This window comes from Gavia stellata, chromosome 4 (assembly GCF_030936135.1).
Source record: "Gavia stellata isolate bGavSte3 chromosome 4, bGavSte3.hap2, whole genome shotgun sequence".
In the NCBI taxonomy this organism is placed as follows: Eukaryota; Metazoa; Chordata; class Aves; order Gaviiformes; family Gaviidae; genus Gavia; species Gavia stellata.
In genome coordinates this window covers 64,462,986-64,484,602 of record NC_082597.1, presented here as the reverse complement: position 1 = coordinate 64,484,602, position 21,617 = coordinate 64,462,986, and the positions used below count along the sequence as shown (strand labels likewise).

At 48.0% G+C, this 21,617-nt stretch overlaps 1 protein-coding gene across 1 annotated transcript in view; it reads left to right on the top strand.

The window, feature by feature from the left end:
• Positions 1–20,628, top strand: part of DENND2A (DENN domain containing 2A) — a 37,185-nt gene extending 16,557 nt beyond the window's left edge. The window contains exons 8-20 of the mRNA XM_059816225.1: positions 1,202–1,389; positions 2,104–2,213; positions 2,425–2,494; positions 3,120–3,197; positions 3,699–3,839; positions 6,046–6,194; positions 14,455–14,632; positions 15,444–15,485; positions 16,850–16,967; positions 17,276–17,283; positions 17,591–17,828; positions 18,932–19,018; positions 19,918–20,628. Of these exons, the coding sequence (XP_059672208.1) occupies positions 1,202–1,389; positions 2,104–2,213; positions 2,425–2,494; positions 3,120–3,197; positions 3,699–3,839; positions 6,046–6,194; positions 14,455–14,632; positions 15,444–15,485; positions 16,850–16,967; positions 17,276–17,283; positions 17,591–17,828; positions 18,932–19,018; positions 19,918–19,949 (1,439 nt within the window). The 3' untranslated portion in view covers positions 19,950–20,628. The remainder of the gene's footprint in view (positions 1–1,201; positions 1,390–2,103; positions 2,214–2,424; positions 2,495–3,119; positions 3,198–3,698; positions 3,840–6,045; positions 6,195–14,454; positions 14,633–15,443; positions 15,486–16,849; positions 16,968–17,275; positions 17,284–17,590; positions 17,829–18,931; positions 19,019–19,917) is intronic.
• The last annotated feature ends 989 nt before the right edge of the window (positions 20,629–21,617 follow it).

Sequence of the window (21,617 nt, the reverse complement as noted above, 5' to 3'; positions counted from 1 at the left end):
TTGCAGAATTACAGCCTTAGAGCAAATAGTATAATAGGTGATGTGAGAAAGGAGTCTAAGCCATCTTTCCAGGGCTTTAACTGTCCAGGGATTGTTACAATCTCTGAGTTAAGAAGCATCTCAAGATTGCTTTAAATTATATTGTCTGGAATAGTCCACGAGGGGCACAACTTTACCAGACAAAAGGTCAAGAGTCTGACCTAAAGTATATACCATCTTTCAGGAAGCCCTGTCTCCCAAGCAGACATCTTATGTATTTGGAGTTCCCACAGTATCCCTATGGTTGTTGTTTCTGTCAAAACGTTGTGTTGCCACCCACATTCACAAAAAACACAGTTGTGAGAATATGCTGTAGTCTCTGCTTATAGTTAATTCTTTCTTTTGTAGTAGGGGTAAGGGCGAAATCATGGAGAGTTAATTTGGGATGCGACTGTAAAACAAAGCAGGGGGGTGGTCTTAGGGAGTCTCATCTGGTCTCTTCTCAGCAGGCAGCTTTTCATTACTTTCCATGCTGGAATGCTTATTGTCCCACAGCTCATGTGTGTTGCAGTTACAGCTTGCTTGGCAGTTTTTCTTGTTTTCCTATTGTCTTGGGTGAACTTGTAGCAACATGGTCCTGAGAGATTAGTTTTAGGCATAGGAAGGACTGGCATGAGCCAGCCTTTTTCATTTGCACCTCTTTTCATGTTTTTTTTATTGTTGGCCTACAGCTCAGCCTGCATTACTGAAGCTGGGAGTCTCCAGCGTTACACAGCCAGCGGAGCCGTAGCCTGACCCAAGTGCTGGTCTTGTAAAACTGGGGATTGCTACCCACAGCCTCCTCTGAACAAAGGTTATCAATCACCTAACTGTGCTGGCTTTGAAAGATGCATAAATGAATGCTAGGATGAATGCCTAGACATTACCTGTTACACCATGTCCCTTATGGATCTCAGTTTGGGTTGTCTTCAGCTGTAAAAGCTATCCACTAAATCCTTCTGCTGCCAAGGCTCTTCAGAGTGTTGGCATTCACAAGATTACGTCCCATCTCTGTCAATATTTATAGTGCAGCTTCCAAATGGTTACCACCTCTTACTCAGCCACTGACAAAATAAATGCAGTGAGGTGGGTTTGCGTTTATCCGTAAGTCTCTGCAAAGCACTGTTGGTGCTCTGTGCAAAGAGGTAGACAAAGTCACAGTCTCTAATCTTTTTCTTCGTAGCTCACAGCCAGCGCTTGGTGCATGTGAAATCTCGCCTGAAGCAAACCCCGCGGTACCAAACCTTGGAACGGGACTTGATCGAATATCAAGAGAGGCAGCTGTTTGAGTACTTTGTTGTGGTGTCGCTGCACAAGAAGCAGGCTGGGGCTGCCTATGTCCCTGAGGTTACCCAGCAGTTCCCATTGAAGGTGTGGTGCCTGTCAGGAAGATCTGGTTGACATGTCTCAGATTGTGTGGTGCACTTGCACAGCTGGAGAAGCCACAGCTTCTCTGTTGACCACACATTATATCAGTAACCCCTCTGCTGTGTCAGTGTTCAGTGAGACTGAAGATAGAGGGGCTGCAGTCAGCCCCTGAGAATTGTCATGGTATTTCTCACTGTTGAAAGAGCAGCTGATTTAGATATTTTGCTGCCCTTGGCTATGACTTTTACATAGCTATTCCCTTTCTCCCTCTTTTCTCTTTAAAGAAAATGGACACTTGGGAGAAAACACATGTTCTTAAAGGGAAGACATAGGTTTCACCAATAGTCTAGCTCAAAACGGGGAACGAGGAATGGGAGAAACACAGACCCAGTGTGACAGCATGTTTGTAAATGGGATGTAACCAGAGCACCCCTCAGACTTCAGTTCTCTTGCCCCTTGCTGGAAGATGTGTCCCAGATTGGAGGCACAATGTAGCAGGGGCAGGTGATGCAGATGCACGGCTTCATGGAATTGGGAGCACAGAGTTACTTTAAGATACCTAAAGATTAGGTGAGCCAGAATCACAGAAATTTTAATATCTTCCAGGCAGAAGCTTAGCCTCTGTCATCACCTCTTCATTTGTCACAGGAAAAATATTTGAAGTCATTCCATCCCCACATGACTAATTGGAAACATTCCTTCTCTCTGTTCTGCTAGCTTGAGCGGTCGTTCAAATTCATGCGCGAAGCAGAGGATCAGTTGAAAGCTATTCCCCAGTTTTGCTTCCCTGATGCAAAGGACTGGGCCCCCATCCATCAGTTTGCCAGGTAAGTACTGTACTTTGTATCCCGATTCATGAGAAACAGATTTATGTATCAAGCTAATTAAATATGAGAGCTGTTAGGGTAGAAAATTGGGAAGAGCCCCAAGCGGGCTGTACTGGAAATACAAAAAGATTGTGGATTTATTGGATTTGTATGTCAGAGACTTTTAATGTGGGTGATGGATATCTTGTCATTCTGGTTTCTCTTTCTGCAGTGAGACGTTCTCATTTGTCCTGACGGGGGAAGATGGAAGCAGGCGATTTGGATACTGTAGGAGGCTGCTGGTAATTATCCCTGTTTTTTTCTTTCCCTAGAGATGCAGCCGTCTGTGTGGTTGGTGTTACTGGCACCCTTTCTGGAAAGTGGAAAGCTGCTGCTCTTTTCTTTCAGTGTGGAAAGAAAGAGCAGTAGCAGAGCAGCTTTGCTCTCTTCTGCTCTGCTCAGCCAAAGTCCCTCTCTGAGTACCATCCTTCACTCCAGGCATAGCTCTTTTACCTTTTCCTTACACCAGTGTTTAATGTTATGACCACGGACTGTTGTTTCGCCACTAAGCTGAAGACAGGGTTTGTGTCCCTTAGGTTTGGATAGCTACTAAGTTGTCTAAACCTGTGCTATAGCCCTATAGGCTGAGTTGTCTCTGTAGAGCAGTATGCACTGCCTTAGTCATTTGACTTTGGAAGGTTGGGATCATCCTGCAGATGTGCCTATTTCTCCCCACTGTTTCTAGTGTACCATGGTTTGAGCCAGACATAAGGTATTGTCATCAGCAGCATGCTGTCAAATGTCTGCCGGTTTCTGAGACAGCCAGTGAGCTGCAGAACTAAGAGACTGGTCACTCTGTCTCTGCAGTAGTTATCTCTGACGTTTTCCTGATGTTTTTTGTGTGTGTATTTGTATTTGTCTTGAAAGCCCAGTGGGAAAGGGAAGCGTCTCCCAGAAGTTTACTGCATTGTGAGTCGCCTTGGATGCTTCAATCTCTTCTCTAAGGTGAGGGGGGAGAAAGAGGGAATTTGTGCTGTAGGCCAAGAGGGACCTCAAAGTGAAGCCAACACCAGAAGAATGGGGACCAGGGAAGCTGATGGCTGAAGAAAGGGCCTGAAATGGAGTTGCCGAGGCAACTGCATGCTAATTCCAGAACCTAGCAAAAAAAACACAGTTAAAAGGAAAACTAGATTGTCATCTGTTGCCTTGTTCCTTCAGCAGAACTACCAGAACACAAGCACTGAGAGATTAAAAAGTGGAGTTCTGACTCTGAGGGTGGTGGGGAGTTTGCAAATTGTAAGCTTTCCATTGACCTCACTGGAGCTGGGTTTCTCTTGCTGAAAGAAATTAAGGGTCTTCAATTGCACCTTTTACCTTCCTTATGATTCAAGGCTCCATGTCGATGCTGGGTTAAGGAGAGAATGTAGATGCTGGTGCACTTTATTCCTGGTGTTACCTCCCTCCTCCTAATTTACATGCTTTTGTGTCTTCATGCTTTTATTTCAGATCTTGGATGAGGTTGAGAAGAGACGAGGTATTTCCCCTGCCTTGGTGCAGCCTCTCATGAGGAGTGTCATGGAGGCACCTTTCCCAGCTTTGGGCCGGACAATTAAAGTCAAGAACTTCTTGCCAGGCTCAGGAACAGAGGTAAAGAAACCACCCTAGAGAGACTTAGGCCAGCAAATGGTGCAGTACTGGCAACTGGAAGTTGGGACTGTGACGTAGCACTGAGGATCTTCAAGGACAGATTGTCTGTCAACAGTGTGGGGAAGCTAGGGAGTAAAATAGGGGACTGGAGGCAATGGCATGGAGACTTCAGTGACCTCAGGATCAAAAGGGAAATCATATGGTAAAAATGAATATAAGGACATAGCCATGCTAATGCTAATTAGCATTAGCTATGCTAATTCTGTGATTCTGTAATATGGCAAAATGAACCAGGTTATTGGCCTGAGGCCAGGTGGCACAGACTGGCGGGCCCCATGCTGCACAGCACATGACCTTGGATCTGCTCGAGGCCCCCCACACTTAACTTCCTGAAGACAGGATTCATAGCATGTGTTCCAGCATCCTTAATACAGAACCACTGCTCATGTGGGACAGGGCACAGGGTTCTGGTCAAAAAATACCTGAAGTCACACAAGGGCAATGTTGCAGCCTTTCAGAATGGCATTTTCACAGCATGGAGGTGAGGGTATGTGTTGCATCTCCCACAGTGTGGTATGAGGACAGTGGGAGAGTTTTAAGAGTGCAGAGCTTTTGGGGGTAGCATTGAAGGACTGTGGGAGGGTGGAGGGAGCCAAATTGAATGTAGTCTTGTTGGGCATGGTATGCCTTGAACGTGCAAGAGAGGAAAGTGGGCAAGTTGATAGAGGTTGTGTCTGAGGGCTTTCAGCATAGCACTACATGACGACATTCTCCTCAGCCAAACTGAAAACAGTCCCAACTAAATGAAATTACTGCAGAGAACATGCACAGCTGGTTAAAAATCTGCACTTGAGGAGTAGACTCCCAGTGGTGTGCTGTCAGGCTGTGAGAAGGTTTTGGCAGTTTTGTTTCCAAGGTCCTTAATGTTCATTAGTTATCTGGTTGATGGCATAAATCCCACATTTACACAATGGGTACGTGACAGCATTGGGATGGGTTGCAGGCACTTTGGAGAGTAAGGGATTAAAATTCAAAATGACCTTGCTAAATTGGAGGTTTGGCCTGAAATTCAATAGGGACAAAAGCAAAATGCTGGGAAGAAGAAATGGGTAGTCTAATACAACATGGAAGTAACTGAGTGAGCAACAGTACTTCAGAAAAGGATCTGGTGGTATAGTGGGCCATAAAGTGAGCAGAAGTAACAGTATGGTATTATTTAGACAAACTCCTGCATTGTGAAAGGATGAATAATAAATAAAAACCATTTTTCTGTTTTCCAGCATTGGTGGAGATTTATTTAGAGTATAATTTTCGAAAAAATGCAAACACTGGGAGAAAGCCTCAGAAGAGTAGTTCCGCTTACTAAGTGGTTTAGAAAATACAGGCAAAGCTTGAGAAAACTGTTTGCTTAATATAGAAAACAAAGGACAAAGGAGGACACGTGATAATAACCCTCCAATATACAAGAAGTTTCCTATGGAGAGGAAGGTGACTAGTTGTTCTGAGCGTATACCAAGAGTAAGACAACAAGTAGTTGAAGTAATTTGCCACTGACATGTTTCAGCTGCAGGCTTGGTGTTGGTACGGGTAGTTCAGAACTAGAGTAATGTTCTTGTGGGATTTATGAAACGTGTGGTGTTGGAGGCTTTCAAGAAAAATTTAGATAAGCATCTCTCTAAGATAAGGAGTATGAAGTGCTAAGGTGCTGTGACAGGAATTATTTAAGAGATAAGAACAAAATAAAATGCCCACAGGCTGCTCTTTTCTGTAACTGATACAAAAATTTATAGTCAGTAGGTTAGGCATCCAGATTCTTGCAGTAAAAAAAATAAATCGTAACTGTAAAAATAAGAGTGGAAATTTGAAAGGTTCTGTGTCATTCTGCTGCTTGAATGCCAGAAAGCCTGGAAACCACTCCTAGCTGGACACAAACTAGTTTTCCTCCTTATGAAGAGCTCCCTGTCCTGAGTCCAGTGGGGAGAACTCATGGTTGGTCTCATGCTGTGCCCGTTGGAGTGGACTCTGGATCATTTTCAGCTTCATATGGAAGAAGGATTTGTGGGAGGTAACACAAGGAAAGACTGTTTGAAGACTTAACGCTGTGCAGTGTTCACCAGCACAGTCAGTAGTGCTTGTTAGCTGTCCATGCTTGCCACAGCATGGGTGGACAGCGAGAGCTGACCTGTGGTCTTTTTCTTTCCAACAGGTCATCGAGCTGCGGCGACCTCTTGACTCCAGGCTTGAGCATGTTGATTTCGAGTCTTTGTTCACATCCCTCAGCGTGCGGCACCTGAGCAGAGTCTTTGCCTCCCTGCTTCTGGAAAGGAGGGTGATCTTTATCGCAGACAAGCTCAGGTACCCTCTTGCATTTCCTTAAACAAAATGCTGCCAAGGAAAGGAAGGCTGAGAAGACTGCAGTGACTGATCTCTCTGCCTTGTTCTTTTTTTCTTCTCTGCTCTTTTTCAACTTCTTATCTGATGTGACTAGGCCTGTACTTCCCAGGAGTGGGGAACTCAAGTCATGCACCATAATTTCGCTTTGCAGCTTGCAAAAAGCATGGTGCATCTCATCTCCAAGGAGAACCAAATTCCCTTTCCTCTAGATGGTTTTAGAGCAGAGGCCTGTTGCTAAATAAATGAAACCCCTCCTTTTGCTCCATGATGCTGCAGTGTTCCCCACTGAGCTGTGCTGGAGTTTCCAAGGGTCAAACCTCGGGCAGAGATCACCGTCCCTTCTGGGTTGTTCCCTTATGTCACAAACCTTAAATCTTCAGCTTGTATTTTAATACTGGTTCCTAAAGACTTTTTTCTTGTAAGAGATGAAAGTAAAGGATGCAGTGAGGGAGAATGAGGCAGAGGACTTCCCTCTTCTGTTTTGAATCTGCTCAATTTGTGGGTTTTGTTTTGGTGGGGTTTTTTTGTTTGTTTGTTCGCTCTCCTAAATTATGAAAATGGGCCCAGGTTTCTTTAAGATCTTGTGCAGCTGGTGGCTGGCAGCTCTCCAGCCCTTCAAGCACTTGAGGATTCAGGGAGGAGAGTTTGCCAAGGCTGGGGAAAGAAAAGCTGCCTGGATGAGTAATGACACTTAGGAGCATGCTCAGGTTTCAGGAGTGTACAATGCCCCTAAGCTGTCTGTTTTCACAACTTCCAGCCAGCAGGCTGCAGCTCTGGGACTGAGCACTGGGGCAAAGGATGGGGAGGCCCCTTCTACAGGAAAGCTAAGGGAAAAATTCATCCTGCAGGGATCCGGGGCTCTTTGCGGGCAGAGCTCAGGCAGCCTCATCACAGGAATAGGACAGCTGGAGAGAGAGAAGCAGTAGCATCCAGGCAGCACTGGCTGCTTGCAGTTTTTGGCAGCTGCCTTGAGTCAGAAAGGGGAAGATTTGCCTCTTTATAATCACAGATATGTTATATGCATAGATATTTAGTATTCTGGATACTTGAGCCACACATTTCATGCAGAGCATTCAAACTTGCATTGAAAATGAGAGAATTCATCCAAATGCTACATTTCTACGTAGCATACATGATTTATGTGATAATTTATGATGACAGGCTTTGTTTTCAAAGGTTTTTCTCCTTTGTAGGACAAATTTACATTTTGAGAAAATCTGTTAAGGACACAGATGACATTGTAATCTCTACATGAGGGCTGGGTGGTAGGAATAAATGGTAGGGAACTTTGTTTTTTTTTTCTTAAGGCTTCACTTTAGAATGAATCTTTATTTACCAGATCTTTTCTTATCATGTCTGTATATGACAGCACACCACCATGTTTTTTGAGCATGGTGTGTTTTATAGAATATCTCTAATTCAAAGCACTTCCATGGGTTTTGGTGGGTTTTACAGGGGTTTTCCCCTGTATTTTTTGTCAGTATATTCAGGGTCCTTAGGAATGAGTCCAGCTGCCCAGGCCAGTAAAAGAGAATGGGAGAGCTATAGAATCATAGTTTCTAAAATCTCTAAATATACCATAAACACCTTTCTTCTGTGAAAAAAGAATTGTCATGTTTTAAAGATCCAGGGTCAAATATTTACTGTAGATTTGCCAGCTCCCTACAAGACTTTTAATATTTGATGCTTCTGAGAAGACCTTGCTCTGAGCAATTTCAGAAGAGTCTTTTTCTTTTCCTGTAACAAAATACGAAGTTTTTCTGGCTCTCATTTTTGTGGAGAAAAAACTTGAAAATTACCCCACAGGACTCTAAAGGCTTGAAAAACAGAAAACAAAGAAAATAGCCCTCAAAATTAAGTAAACTATTGTATTTTAATCCAGTCCAGTGACTTGAGTGCACTGGATTGGTGAGCCTTTCATAATGAAAACAGTGTCTTCTACTTGTTGGTGGAAATTCCATGTTTTGAAAGCTGATGGTATTGTAGATACAGGATCTTCTATCCAAATGATGCTTTTCCTGGGACGGGAACATATTGAACTCAATGAATATTAAGTAGTCTTTACTTCAGGGATGAAAATGTCAATTTCAGAGGAAAGAAAAGGAACACTTTTTGGCAATAGCTTAAGAGAAGAAAAAAAATGATAAAAGGAGCTGTTGGAAACTGCTCAGAGGTTAGGAATGCTAGAAATAATCCAGCTGAGATGGATTAACGGGGAAAGTGCAGGTGACATGCTGGAAGATGCATAATAAATTACATTCATCGTTCATCTTTGCGGTTCTTCATGTAGGCACTATCAATGACTGTGTATGTAAAGGTGTGTCTGGCTGTGAGTGACAGAGAAAATGATGAATGCAATTTATTTACATTTTTTAATTGCTAAAAAATCAGTCTGTGGGAAAAGAAAGCTGAAAGGTATTTTGCCAAATACTGTGTGAACTGTGAAATGTTTTCAAGCTGAGCCAAAAAATGCATCTAACAAGTGTACAGCAAGTGAAATACTTTTTCTTTTCCATCTTTAGAATGAACATCGAGTGTTTATTTTAAAGACCTGTCAATCCAAAGCTTGGCAGCGGAAAAGGAAAGAATTTAGTTTATTAGTTTTTGGGTGATTTCCCCCCACCCCGTTGCTCTGGAAACTGGAGTATACATTGCCTCGCAACCCAGGAAAATTACTTTGTTAAAACTATGTTGGTCTGGGTAGTCTTCTCTAGCTTTTGTTTGCTCCTGCACTGTAAACTTTAGTCCTGGGGTGGTGGAGGCCGTGGCAGGGTTTAGGGAGTGCAACACGAGAGCTGCTTTTGTTTCCAAGTGATACTGCCTGGCACGCAGTTCAAGACACTGAAGACCAACATTTTAGAAGGCATCTTCCAGATAAAAGTGGCCTGATTTGAAAAGGTACCTAGAGCTGGGCATTTTTTACTGGCCTGAGGGGGAGATGTGTTAGATTCAGAGGGCTTTTTAAATCAGGAAAACTTGCACGGGCTTAAAATCAAGGCACCCTTTTTCCAGATCTCCTCAAAAGCCTGTTGTTGATCTGACTAACTCAAGCAATTGCCTCTGTCCCTGCCAGAAGCCACAGCTGTGTCAACAACACAAAGTGGTCGTTGTTATCAAAGGCAGATCTGAAAGAATTAGAGTAGACACTTTAAATGTGGTCATCCCCAGTAAAAGGTCATTAATCATCAAAAAGAAGCCTTTTCCATGGGCTACAAAAACAAATCTGGGACTGTGAATCCCAGCCTCCCAGATTTCTCCTCTTTGTATTGTTGTTAAGGAGAAGAAGAAACCCAAGGATGAAGTTTGGATGTCAGATAATAGTGCTGTTTCTTCAGAGCATCTTAACGCTCGCTTCTTGACCTGCACTAACCTTCCACGTCGGTGGGAGGCAGTGATGGTCCCCACAGCTGACGGAACTTGGCATCATCCTGGTGGGATTTGCAGCAATGCTGTGCAAAATCACCAGGCAAAGTTTGGAAGCTCCTGTGCCTGTTAAATGTTGTAAACCAGATCTGTGATCCATTATAAGTAAATCCAGATGTGACACAGCGTCAGAGATCCAAAGGTGTTTGTAAAATGAATCCTACTGTGGCAGAGCTTATAAAAAAGAAAAGAAAAAACCCCACATAATCAAACCATCTTAAATTGCCAAATGCCAGCATATTTTCAGCAGTTCGGTTAGTTCAGGGAACAATGGGCTTCCTGGCCTTGAACTCCAAAGAGCTGATGAATTCAATAGTGTTTTTCAGAAATCAAGAAGTATCCTAAACCTAAAGAGGGATTCAGCTTTGCCTTTGGAGTGGAAAGCTGGAAACCCTGTAGTCGGTCTGAAGTTTGGGAGGAAAGCAACCAAACTGAGCAACCAGTATCCTTCCTTAGAAGCTGTTGCATGTTGTCAGGGTGTCTTTTTCTACCAAGTCAGGCTAGTCTTGGAGCAAGTTTTGCAAGGAAAGGAAGAAGAGTTTCTATGTAGTTGCAGCTGTTATGCGCAGATTCTATACTGTCCGCCTCTGTTCAAGGTGCCTACCAAGAAGCAGCAGCTGCATAAGATGCTGTGTGATAGGTTTTTGCTTGGGATACTGTGTGGTGGGAAGGCCTGTTGTTCGAGCAAACAAATGTCACAAATTGCTGCAATGTCATTGTTCTGACCCAAGGGAGTGCTCAGCTGGAGAGATCTGTGTGTTGGTCTATATCCAAATCAGCCCTTTAGGGAGAGATCTGACATGATTCTTTGTGTACATTGATAGATTTTAGCCTCTATACTAGTGATATCTCATTCAGTCTCTCTTGCAAGCTCCTGTGCAAGTGACATCAGACACGCAGCTCAGTCATGATCCCTCTAGGAGGCTGAATGAACCCATGAAAATGTGCTTAGGATCTTGAAAGTATACTTTAAAGACCTGCAGTGTTTTAAGGACTAGCTGCTGAAACCAAAAGCCTTAAAAAGCAGTGTCTGTTCCATTTAAACAACTGGCATTGAACTTCTGTGGCCTGAGAGTAGTGCATGGCACTCCCTAGGATGCACTGCAGTCACACTGGGTAGATTTCCTCATTCCTGGTGGCATCTCCAAGCAAAACACAGCACCCTGTGTCAGTATTACTCCAGTGGCAGCAGTCACCATCATGGTTATGGTGCATACATCCTGGGATATTAGGATTTCAGAAGGGACACTGGCTGTAGCTACCCAAAGGCATTGGCTGTCTGTTTGATATAAGAGGCCTCAAAGGGTTGACCGACACTGAAATAGTGCTTTGAGAGTGCATTAAACTGTTTGGGTTCTGTTGTGCACATCAACTGTGGTTGGTTCTGTGCACATCTCACAGAAAGAGGCATCCAGCTTGAGCAGTGCCCAGAACTTCAGTGGCCATAGTCAACTTCTACATGGAGGGGTACCTGCTGTATTACGACTGTGATGTAGTTCAGGCAGTCTCCCCCATCGCTGCTGGCTGAACAGCACATGGTCATACAGAAGTCATAAAAGAAATTTATCATACTGGATTCTTTTGCAAGGCTCAGTAGCCGTGGTGTGAATCAGCAGTCCCTTAGTGCTTGGTGCAGTGCCGTACGCAAGAGAAGGAGGGAACTTAGTCTTGAGTCCTTCCAAAGGGCTGAGGTTCTACTGGGCTCCTGCAAGCTGCAGCTCCCTGAGACTATCTGCAGAGCAAGTCTGACTGAAACACATCTGAAGAGACACCTCAATGTTACCTCCTCTCTGTCCATCTGTGAACTGCTCTGCCTTCAAAGGAGGCTCACACACCTCAACCCTATCAGTATTGTTCCCTGAAAATGTCTTCCACAGTGAGAAATGTTTCAGAGCAGAGATCACTAGGATTTATCCTGGAGGTGATGAGGCATTCACAGAGGAAAAAGTGGAAGGGGAAGCTTTCTTCTTTACTTCCCACTGCATGGTGCATACAATTTCAGACTCATACAGCTCTGTCTGTGACTTCCACTAACTAGACCTCAGCCATCTTTCCTCCCACTTAATCTCTCATGTACCATGTGTACTCGCTGGGACTTGAGATCAGGGTTGAGGAAGAGCAAGCCACCATAACTATAGTAGGACACAGCATGCCATAATATCTCAGCATGACATAAATAACCAGGTACTTCAGCTGCTCACTGTTCCTCTGTGGAGCTATTTGGAATCACAGAGATCCTTTCCCTTGATTTTCAAGTGTTGTCTATAAAGGCAGTTCCCACCTTTAGGCAGGAAATTTGGATGTGCCTTCAAGGTCGAGGATTTGTGACAAAGGTGAAACTTGTAACACTTCCACCTTCAACCTCTCTTCAAAAAATAGGAAGTCCAGTGGTGGTGGTCTAAGAGCAATGCTACAGTGCTGTGCACAAGTGATGAAAGGAGTTCTTTCAGCTTTCACCATGATTCTGCTGTTGTTATTACTGGGGCTATTATCAGTCAGAAATTGAGGAGTGGAAAATATGCTCTGCAGTAATGGAGGGGAAGAGAAACCCCTGCTTTTGTGTCTGCTAACATGGCCTGAAATGTATGGGCGTACAAGTAACACCACCTCGAAGGAGACAGTTTTTAAAGGATCTCTTTAACTGGGAGTACACTTCTAAGATGGCACATTCACTTTTGTTGCAGTTCCTTTCAAGATTAGCTTGTATGAAAGATACAAGAAAAATACTCTGCTCTGATATTGTTCCCACATTTTTTCTGGGTGGTTTTTTTTTTTTGGTAAATGTTCCTGTTTCTTACTAGCTCTGTGTTTTCCCATTATTTTCAATTTGTTTCTCTCAGATTCATTATCTACCTTGCATGTGTGGTAGACGCAGCAAGACATGGGGTGGCTCATGAGAGCAGGCACAGCTTGAGAGCAGCGATAGAGGGGCAGCCAGCAGGAATGAATGCAGAGGCAGGAGGGAGATACTCTAAGACCTTCCTAAACGAGGATGTGGAACTAAGGGGTTTTTCCCATCTAAAGGCTTAAAGCTACCAGTCTGTAACACAGCCTTTGAAGGGTCCTCCTCTGTTTTTATAGAGTATCCCCTTAAGAACAAGGGACTCTGGTAGTGCAGGGAGAAGAAACTGGCCCCATCTTGTGAAGAGACTTTCTCAGCGCACATGTCCCAAGTGTCCCTCCCAAGCGCCTGTTCCCTACCTGTTGGAGTCCTAGATAAAGTTCTCCTGTTAACCAGATTCCAGCGTCTCCCCTGGGATTTGCTTATCTCCAAAAAGCTTCATGTGTTTAACAATGCTTACTGCCTGATTACTTCATATGGTCACACTGATGCCCCAGCTGAACTGAATTTATCTGATGAAAGCCAGCCAGCTGTAGCCCAGCCACCACTCTCGGCTCAGCACTTGTTAGTGTTACAGCACAGGGATGCAAATCCACCAGACTTAGCTGGAGCAGGGGGCGGGAAGGGAGGGAAAGCAGGCTTTGCTTTTCAGAGCAAGCTCAAGTCCACACCCATCAAACCCCTTCCCTCTCAAGTCAGCAATAAACTGCCAGATCCGGGTTGCTGAGTGTGAATTCCCCCGTGGTGTTTAACAAGAGCCAGCTGCGCGCCCTTCCTTGGCAACGTGAATCCTCCCGGCCGCACCAGCCTCCCTCCCTTCCTCCAGCCTTTCGAGACCCGGATGCTAGTAAAACAAAATGACGTTATATACAGGGTTTATAGTGGCGAGCCTTCCCCCTCCCTTGATGCATACAAATGGTTCCAGATCCAGACGGGATGAGTAACTGGTGCCCTGTGGCGAGCTCTGCTGTGTCTGACTGCGGACCTTGCCTGCCTCCTGCCAGAGAGCTAATGGGGTTTCTGGACGGACTCTCTTGGAAGTTGTCAGCAAAGGCACTTACAGCCAAGCTGCTGGTGACTTTTGAAGGAGGAAGAAGGCAGGCTGCAGTCCCATGAGTTGTGGGCAGCATCCTGCAGAGGCCAGCTGTGTGCTCCCCTCCTGGGATTTCACTCTTAGCAGATAGCCTCGGCTGGAGACCAATGCCTTCCTCCTTCCCCTGTGCTCCAGTATGGCTGCTAGGACCTATCGGTACGATTGGAACCGAAAGAAAAGCATGCCATTGGCATGCGATTACTCCTGCTAGGGGTTGCCCAAAGGCAAAGCATGTATCCTGCACAGGTAGCAAGCCAAGGGACAGGGGTGGACCATGGCTGGAACGACCTGCAGGAACACCTGGGGACCTTGTGGCTGCAGGTTGGGCCCAGGGCTTTGCCAGGGGGTCCAAGCAGGCTGTTCAGCTGTGCTGACAAGGCCAAGAGTATGGCCAGCAAGTAAGTGGGCCACAGTGCAGCCCAACAGATAGCTGCTGTAGTGGTGGAGCCGTCTTCTACATCCCAGGGCTGTGTGCTGTCTGTGCTGGACAGTATAGCCCTTGTGCATTCAGACCCATGGCTTTCCCATGAAAGAGATTAAACTAATTTCTCTAATGAGAGGCAGTGGCATAGAAGACCCCATGTCTGTGTGGTATTTCCCATCAGGGCACTGGAGGAGCAGATGCTGGATTAAGTGGAATCCGTGTCTTGTCACATGAGTGTGGGTCAGGATTGTCTTTTGAAACATAAGCTCCTGTTACAGGCCACTGCTCCTGCAGCTGAAAAATGGGGTCAGAAATTTGGGAAAGCCCCTAGTAATTACAGAGATCAATCAGGGGACAATGAAAGAGTCCTGATTTCTAGGAAGCACCACTCATCTCCTGACTGACCGGCCATTGCCCTTGGTTGTGTTTCATCTTCCAGCACTCTCTCCAAGTGTTGTCATGCCATGGTGGCCCTCCTGTACCCCTTCACCTGGCAGCACACCTACATCCCCGTGCTGCCACCTTCCATGATCGACATCGTGTGCTCACCCACTCCCTTCCTCATCGGCCTGCTATCCAGCTCCCTGCCCCGCCTGAAGGAGCTCCCAGTGGAGGAGGTGAGCCATGCACCCGCACCGTGGCCTTGCTCTCGGTTGCTTCCAGTGGGCTGAGTTGTCTTCTGTCGCAGAAAGGCTGCTCTTGAGAGTCTGCCTTGGCAGCTGGGAGCGTGAAGGAGACGAGGTCTCATCCTCTGGCTTCTGCGAGCGTGGGGTGAGGGAGAAGGCGGACAGCCCCCGGGGAGGCAGAAAGTTGCGCTCTGCCTTGTCCTGGGAAGGCAAGGGGCTGGGATCTCCCACTGTGGGGCTGCTATGAGTAGGAGACGATTTTTTAAAGTTACTGTTGGTTTCTGGATAGCGTTTTCTAGGGGCTAAGTGCAAAGTCTGCCAGGCTTAAAGTATGATTGCTGTAAATTGACCAGGATAGCTGTCAGTCTAATTAACACAGGTGCCTGATGAAATGAATAAATAATTAGGAATACCAATTCACGGTGCGCAAGGGTGAATGCAGCAAGGCTGAACATGGTCAGGGAGGCATTTCTATCCCTGCCCACCCAGGGCACAGCAGTGAGGCGCATGGGAGGAAAAGACGGAGCTCTGACCCCAACGTGGTGGTGAGGAGTGGTGGGCTGGGCTTGGAGCACAGTATCCTGCTGTCTAAGCTGCTCTGCGGTTTGCGGTGAAGTCGTTAGAAAGCCGCAGCAAGGGCTCCGCTCTTGGCTCGTGCTGGGTGCCTGCTCCAGCTGCGGTGGTGGGTAGGAGGAACAGGGGCAGGGCCAAAGCATTTCCTCCAGAGCAGTTGCAGATTAAGATAAACTCCCATGATGGAAATAATGACTTGCCCTTTTTATTCTTGCTCTCTCGTGCTTAGGTCCTCGTCGTTGACCTTGTAAATAACCGGTTTCTGAGACAGGTGAGCAGAGCTATTTTGTATCCTTCATCTTCTATCCCCTTCTTCCACCACACCTCACCTCCATCTGTGTTTGCTGACTTGCCTGGCTGGCTGGATCGCTTACTCCCCAAGCAAACTGAGGCAGGATTTGTGGTTGGCAGTATTGTAGGGGTTGGTGTGTACATGTGTAATACGAGAGTCCCAAACCACAGCTGTTTAGGACCGAATCACTGTGCATTATCTCTTGCTCTGTTTTTTTAAAGAGTAGTAATGGTAACACTTGAGCACTGCGGGTCCTTAAGTGGTAACCTGTAAGGCAGAGCTGGAAAGCCTCAGCTTAGCACTGTCTGCTGGGGAGCAGTGCGGGCTCTTCCAGCCTGTGTCTGTCAGTCTTCCTCCTATCACATACCCAACCCTGAGCGAGGAAGGGAGCCTTGATGATTTCTTCAAATCCCTTACTGCCCAAGGAGCTTGTGATTCCTCACCCTTTGCACTGGATGGATCACAGGTAGGAAGCTGGTAAATGGGAACCTAGGAATTGTTCTGCAGACAAGATTGCCTGCTGATTTTTACTTCCCTTCGTCAGGAAGAGGAGGAGCGAGATATTGAAGGGAAGAGGATAGACGAGTGAACGTGCTCCTGATAGACAAGTGAACGTGCTCCTGGCCCGGGGAGCTGGTTTTGCCCCTGAGCTCTTTGGCAGATTGCTGAGCAGTGCTCATCAGTGCTCTCTGCAGTGCCTCAGCTCCCATGGGTGGGATGGGACAAGCACACCTCTTGCTGCAGGGAGTAGCGTGTGGGTGAAGGCCACTCCGGTGCAGTTCTTTCTTGCCAGCTGCCTTAGCTGCAGGGAAATTCTTTACCTTGCACCTCTCTTTTGGAGGTTTAAGCTAAATCACGCTGTCTCAGCCAGGGCTGGTAGGACCTCACGCACAGTCACCGGCAGTTCCTCGGTCTACGGGAACTCGTAACATGATCAGTGCCAGAGCAGAGCTGAGCAGGAGGTTGTGCTCACCTGGCTGTATGCAGTGTTGTTTAGATAAGTCCTCTTTGTGGTGGTGCAAGTGCTCGCAGGCAGACGGTGTGGCCATAGGTGAGCCCTGCCCAGTAGCCTCTCGGATCGGACACCTGAAATTCTTCCAGAGTAGGAGAATATTTGGGACAGACACTGCCTTTCTCTTTCCTCTTGTGCTTCTTGATATTCCTGCTCTGGGAGGTGCTGGGAACGTGCCAAGCATATTACGCCTTCTCCCTCTTCGTCTCCTCATGGTTTATTTTTAGTGCTCACCCTGCCATGCTGGTGACAGGATGGGAGCCGGCAAGGAGAAGGGCAAGGGCTGGCTGTGTCTGGCCCCAGGCCCTTAGGAGGTGGCTCTGTTTTGCAGATGGAAGATGAGGACTCCATCCTGCCCCGCAAGCTGCAGGCTGCCCTAGAGCACATTTTGGAGCAGAGGAATGAGCTGGCGAGCGACAAGGAGGAGGGCCCTGTCAATGGCAAGCAGGGTAAAGCACAGTGCCTTTCAGCTTAAAACCACGTCTCTTCCTGCTCCTTTTTCTCCTGTCGCTTCTTAGGGGAGAACTAGGCTTGTATTGAATTTAACACCACAGAAACTGGAGGTAGGTGAGGATTTTGGTTGAAACTGTGTTAAATATTCCATTGCACTGGGGACAGTTCTCTTTGTGTGAAGAGAAACAGTACTACCCCTTCTTGGCTCTGTCTGTCCTTCCCTTACAGCCTTTCGGGGGGCGGGGGGGGTCCCACAGGCCTCTCTCTGCTGCTGACCACGTGAGTGATGCACGCTCCTCCGGAGGACCGTCCGCCTGCAGAGCTGCAGTCTTGAAGGCGGCTGTGTGGCTCACAGGCGACTGGGCTGAGATGGCTCTTTGGGGGGCAGTATGGGCATCTCCTGGTTGCAGGGGAGCCTAGACAAAGCTTGGTGGCTTTCAAAGTAGTAGCAGCCCAGTCCTCTTCCATGGCAAGCACTTCCTAGGATGCTGTCTTTCATGAGCAGCTTTTTCCGCTTAGGCTAGATCTTAAAAAAGCCAGGAAGATTGTGCCCAGGGCTTTTCCTAGCATGTCCTTACAGCACTGTCCTCACTGCTGCCTCTTTCTTTTCTCCTTAGAGACCAGCCCTTTGAATGAGGTGGTGTCTGAGGCCTTTGTCCGTTTCTTTGTGGAGATCGTGGGCCACTACTCCCTCTTCCTGACCCCCACCGAGCGAGAGGAACGGACCCTGCAGCGCGAGGCTTTCCGCAAGTCTGTCTCCTCCAAGAGCCTCCGACGCTTCCTGGAGGTCTTCATGGAGACGCAGATGTTTGGGGGATTCATTCAGGAGCGGGAGCTGCGGAAGCAGGGGGTCAGAGGTGAGGGGCTCTGCAGTCATGGAAGCTCTGCTGTTGCTCCCACGAGAGCAGGGAGGTGCTCACCAGCCGCCAGCTCCATCCCCAGCACCGTGGCTGGAGGCTGCAGTGTCTGTGCAGGGACACGGGGGGGGATGTGGTAGGGAAGCGCTAGCACAGGCTGATGGTTTGTTCTGACACCACTGCATGGCCTTCAAGAAGTCACTCGGGGATTTTTTTGTCTCTGTTTCCTTATCTTCCCAAAGGGGAGCATCGCCTCACAGGACCGTGGTGAGACACAGTGTTTGCACAGTGCATGGGAACCAGCTGCTGGAGAACAGGGGCTTTTTGCCCGTGATCTGGTAGTTTCTCATTGAGGTTGGGGTTACAGGCACCCTTCACTGCTGCAGTAAGGGTTATAAGCAGTATCCTCCATGTGTGCCTCTTCATTCCATGCTGTATTCCCATCAGGACTGTCACAGTACACTGCTGGAATGACTTATTCTTGCAGTCCCTCACATCCCCTTCCTGTGTCTAGAGGAAGAACTGGCTGGACTGGGTATGGCTGTTTTGGCTAGTAGAAAATATAGATGCCCATGTCCTTCCCAGAGCTGCTTGTGTTGTTTCACTGCTGTTATCCCACAGTCCTGAGGGCTCTACTGGGACCTGAACTTTCTCATCCCTGCTGCTGCTCAGTGCTGGCTTAGCAGTTTCCTCCCAAGCACTAATGAGCAGTAGACACTTGAATAGGTGGCTGAGTAAAAGAGGTTTTGCAGTGTTGGTAAATCCCACATGACGATTCCCCAGATGATCTCACTTTCTGAACTTAGCCATGTTCGTAGCAGAATGAACAGAGGTTTTGTCTCTCCCTGTGCAAGGTACAAAAGCTCAATTAGCCTTGCAGTGGTGGAGGAGGAGGCGGTAGCAGGGCTTCTTGATGGGAACCTAACGGACATGGACCAAAGCTCCTGTCCTAGGGCTCAGCTGGTGGAGGAGGTGGGTTGAGTCTTTCCGTCTTGTGTGCAACAGTTGATTGGTAAACTGTGACAGTATGCTTTCAGATGGGCATTCTTACTTTTATTTATAGGGAAGCAAAATAGAAGTTGTTGACTCCTTTCTTTCTGCAGGTCTGTTTGAAGTACGGGCTCAGGAGTACCTGGAAACACTTCCCAGTGGGGAGCAGAGTGGAGTCAATAGGTTCCTGAAAGGCCTAGGTAAGGAACCAGCAAAACCCTTGGCTTCTCAGGAGGCTTGGGCTTCTTGTTGCCTTCAGGTTTGGCAGCGGAGAAGCTGCTGAAGGGTGGCAGGACTCTGTTTGTGCTCTGAGCCTTGAGTGATCAGTCCTTGGCCATGTATCCCTGCTCTGGCGTGCTGTTGGCTCTGCCCCCTATCTGCCACTCGTCTGAAGGCTGGTAGAGAACCAAAGTTTGGGCCATGAGCTGTGTCTGTGTCTTCCAAAGGAGATGGGTGGGTCTGAGGAGGCAATGGAGCAACCAGTGACTTAGGGGTGGTTGATGCAGTTCCTGATGGGGGGAGTGACACAGTATTCATGGCCTTCAGGTTTGCCATGAGGGATCAGCGGTGGGAATTGCCCAAGAGTATCCTAAGGTTGAATCCATTTTCCACTGTAAAAGGAGCTAGATGAGAGCTCCATACTGAGGATAGAAGTCCTTGATAAGTCATTGGACACCATGGCTAAGAAAGTTTGATCTTCTGTTCAGATCGCATCCCTGGCCCTCATGTCTTTTCTTGGTCATTTAAGAGCAGCTGTGTCTGTGGGGCCGGTGTGCCCTGCCTCTTACCCACACACGCTCTGGCCAGGTGAGTTTAGTGAGAAGTTCACCTTCCAGGAACACTGTGCAAATGGGCTCTGGAATGTGTGCGTGGGGGCTTGCCGGGTCCCAGTCTGCAGTGCTGCTCCCAGGGGGGTGGGCAGAGCTATGACCTGCTCTGCAGGCACCTCCTTGAGCTTTGCAGGGCAGGTGGCTGTGGGTACGTGCCCAGGGCTGGCAGCAGGGGCGATTCTCTGCATAGGCTTGCTCTGCTGGTGGTGGTGGGGAGAGTGACACTTGTTTTGCATGGGAAGTCCATTTTCCTTTCTCTGTCTCTCCAGGTAGCAAAATGAAATTTCTCCACAAAAAGTAAGAGCGAAGCACATCCTTGTTCCACAGAAGAGAATGGCTTTACCGTTTAACAGCAATAAATCAGACTATTATCAACCGTTCCCATTCAGCCTGCTCCCAGGAGCCAACAGCCTTGGGCGAGCTGACCACGGCTGGGATGCGCTCGCACAGATGTGTGGTGCCGCAGGAAGATTTGATGGCTGCAGGGCTGCCGGGACAGGTTTCTGGATATCTACAGTACCATGCACTGGACCAAGCACTCTCTGAACTCTGCACTAGTACGTTGCAGGCACCCCAGCGGACTGGATCTCTTAGCTAGTCAATTCTTTGTTTTATTGTATTTTTCTATTTATACTGGGGTTAGAACAATTATTAACCGATGACTCTTGCCCTGCCTCCTCTCCGCCTGGTGCTCCAGGAGGCCAGAGCAAGCCTCCCACAGGACTGAGCAGGCAAAGCTCAGGCACAGAGGAGGGGAGGAACAGAGATGTATGGAAATAGATCTCTGCAAACAAAGCAAGGATGCTGAGGGCTGCAGGGATGATGACTGACCAGGAGGGGCTTCCAGGCAAGGACGAAGGGTGAGGGGGAACCACTAAACCTACTGAGGACTTGATGGGCCAACCAGCTCCCCGGGTGGCTGAGCCAGGGGGTCCTGGCTTGAGGAGAGGCCTTTCCTTACGCAGTGTAATTAAAAGCGAGTGGTGTAAAAGGCATGCAGACCCTTGGTGTTTTGGGGAGGGCGACGAGCTGTGTCTGCCCCTCGGCTTGGCCAAGTCTCAGCTTCCCTGTGCGCCTCGCAGCCTGGGCAGCCTCGTTACCTCGCCTGGCCGCTTGCAGGGGGAGCCCAAAGGAGCTCACCTCCAGGGTCTTGCCTGGGAGACCTGCTTCCCAAAGATCAGACAGGCACTCCTCTCCTGTCTCAGGTTTCACTTCGGGGGGGGTGGGGGGGGGGGTGGGGGGGTGGTAAGAAGCAGGCAAGGGGAGAGTGCCTGCTGCTGCCTTCTGTGCTCCCAGTTGGGGAGGAGGCAGGACCTGCCGTTGCCCCCGTCCTGCTCGCCTGTTTTGGTGGGGAGGAGAGGTGGGGAGGTGTCAGGGGAGGCCCGTGGAGCTTGGGGGGGTGGTGAGGGCTCTTTTCCAGCTGATATGAAGCCTGTTTCCCTTGCACTGCTTATGAGGGCAGAGTCAAGAGCAGTTGGAGCATCCATGGGTCTCCTCTGCCCTTCGGAGGGCAAGCCAGAGGGTAGCTCTGCTATGGCCTGAAGGGAAATCTTTTCCTAGCTCCCCAGGGGGTTACAGGGTGAGTACCTCCTGCTGTGGGCAGCTATGCTATGCTGGGCTACACAGGGCTGCCAGAGGTTTTGAAAGTGGTCCAGTGGCCCTGTGGGCAGTGGGCTTTCCCAGGCAAGAGGACCTTGTTGACCAGCAGTGGGGTTCAGAGGAGCTCACCTCCACTCGCTAACAGAGGGGGAGCTGTGGGCCCAGTGCTGCTCTGTGAATCTTTTGAAGCCTGCGTTTCCAAAGTTTCCTATAGTGGCAGCCACTTCCTTTGCTGTGTTTAAGGACAGAGGAAATGGGTTGGGATGGGTGGTGGCAGGAGCGTGCAGCTGGGTGGGTGGAGAGGTGGAGGGGTGAGTGCTTCACTGACTCCCAGCGTAATGGGGCTTGTTATGGCTGTGACGTGTGCCAC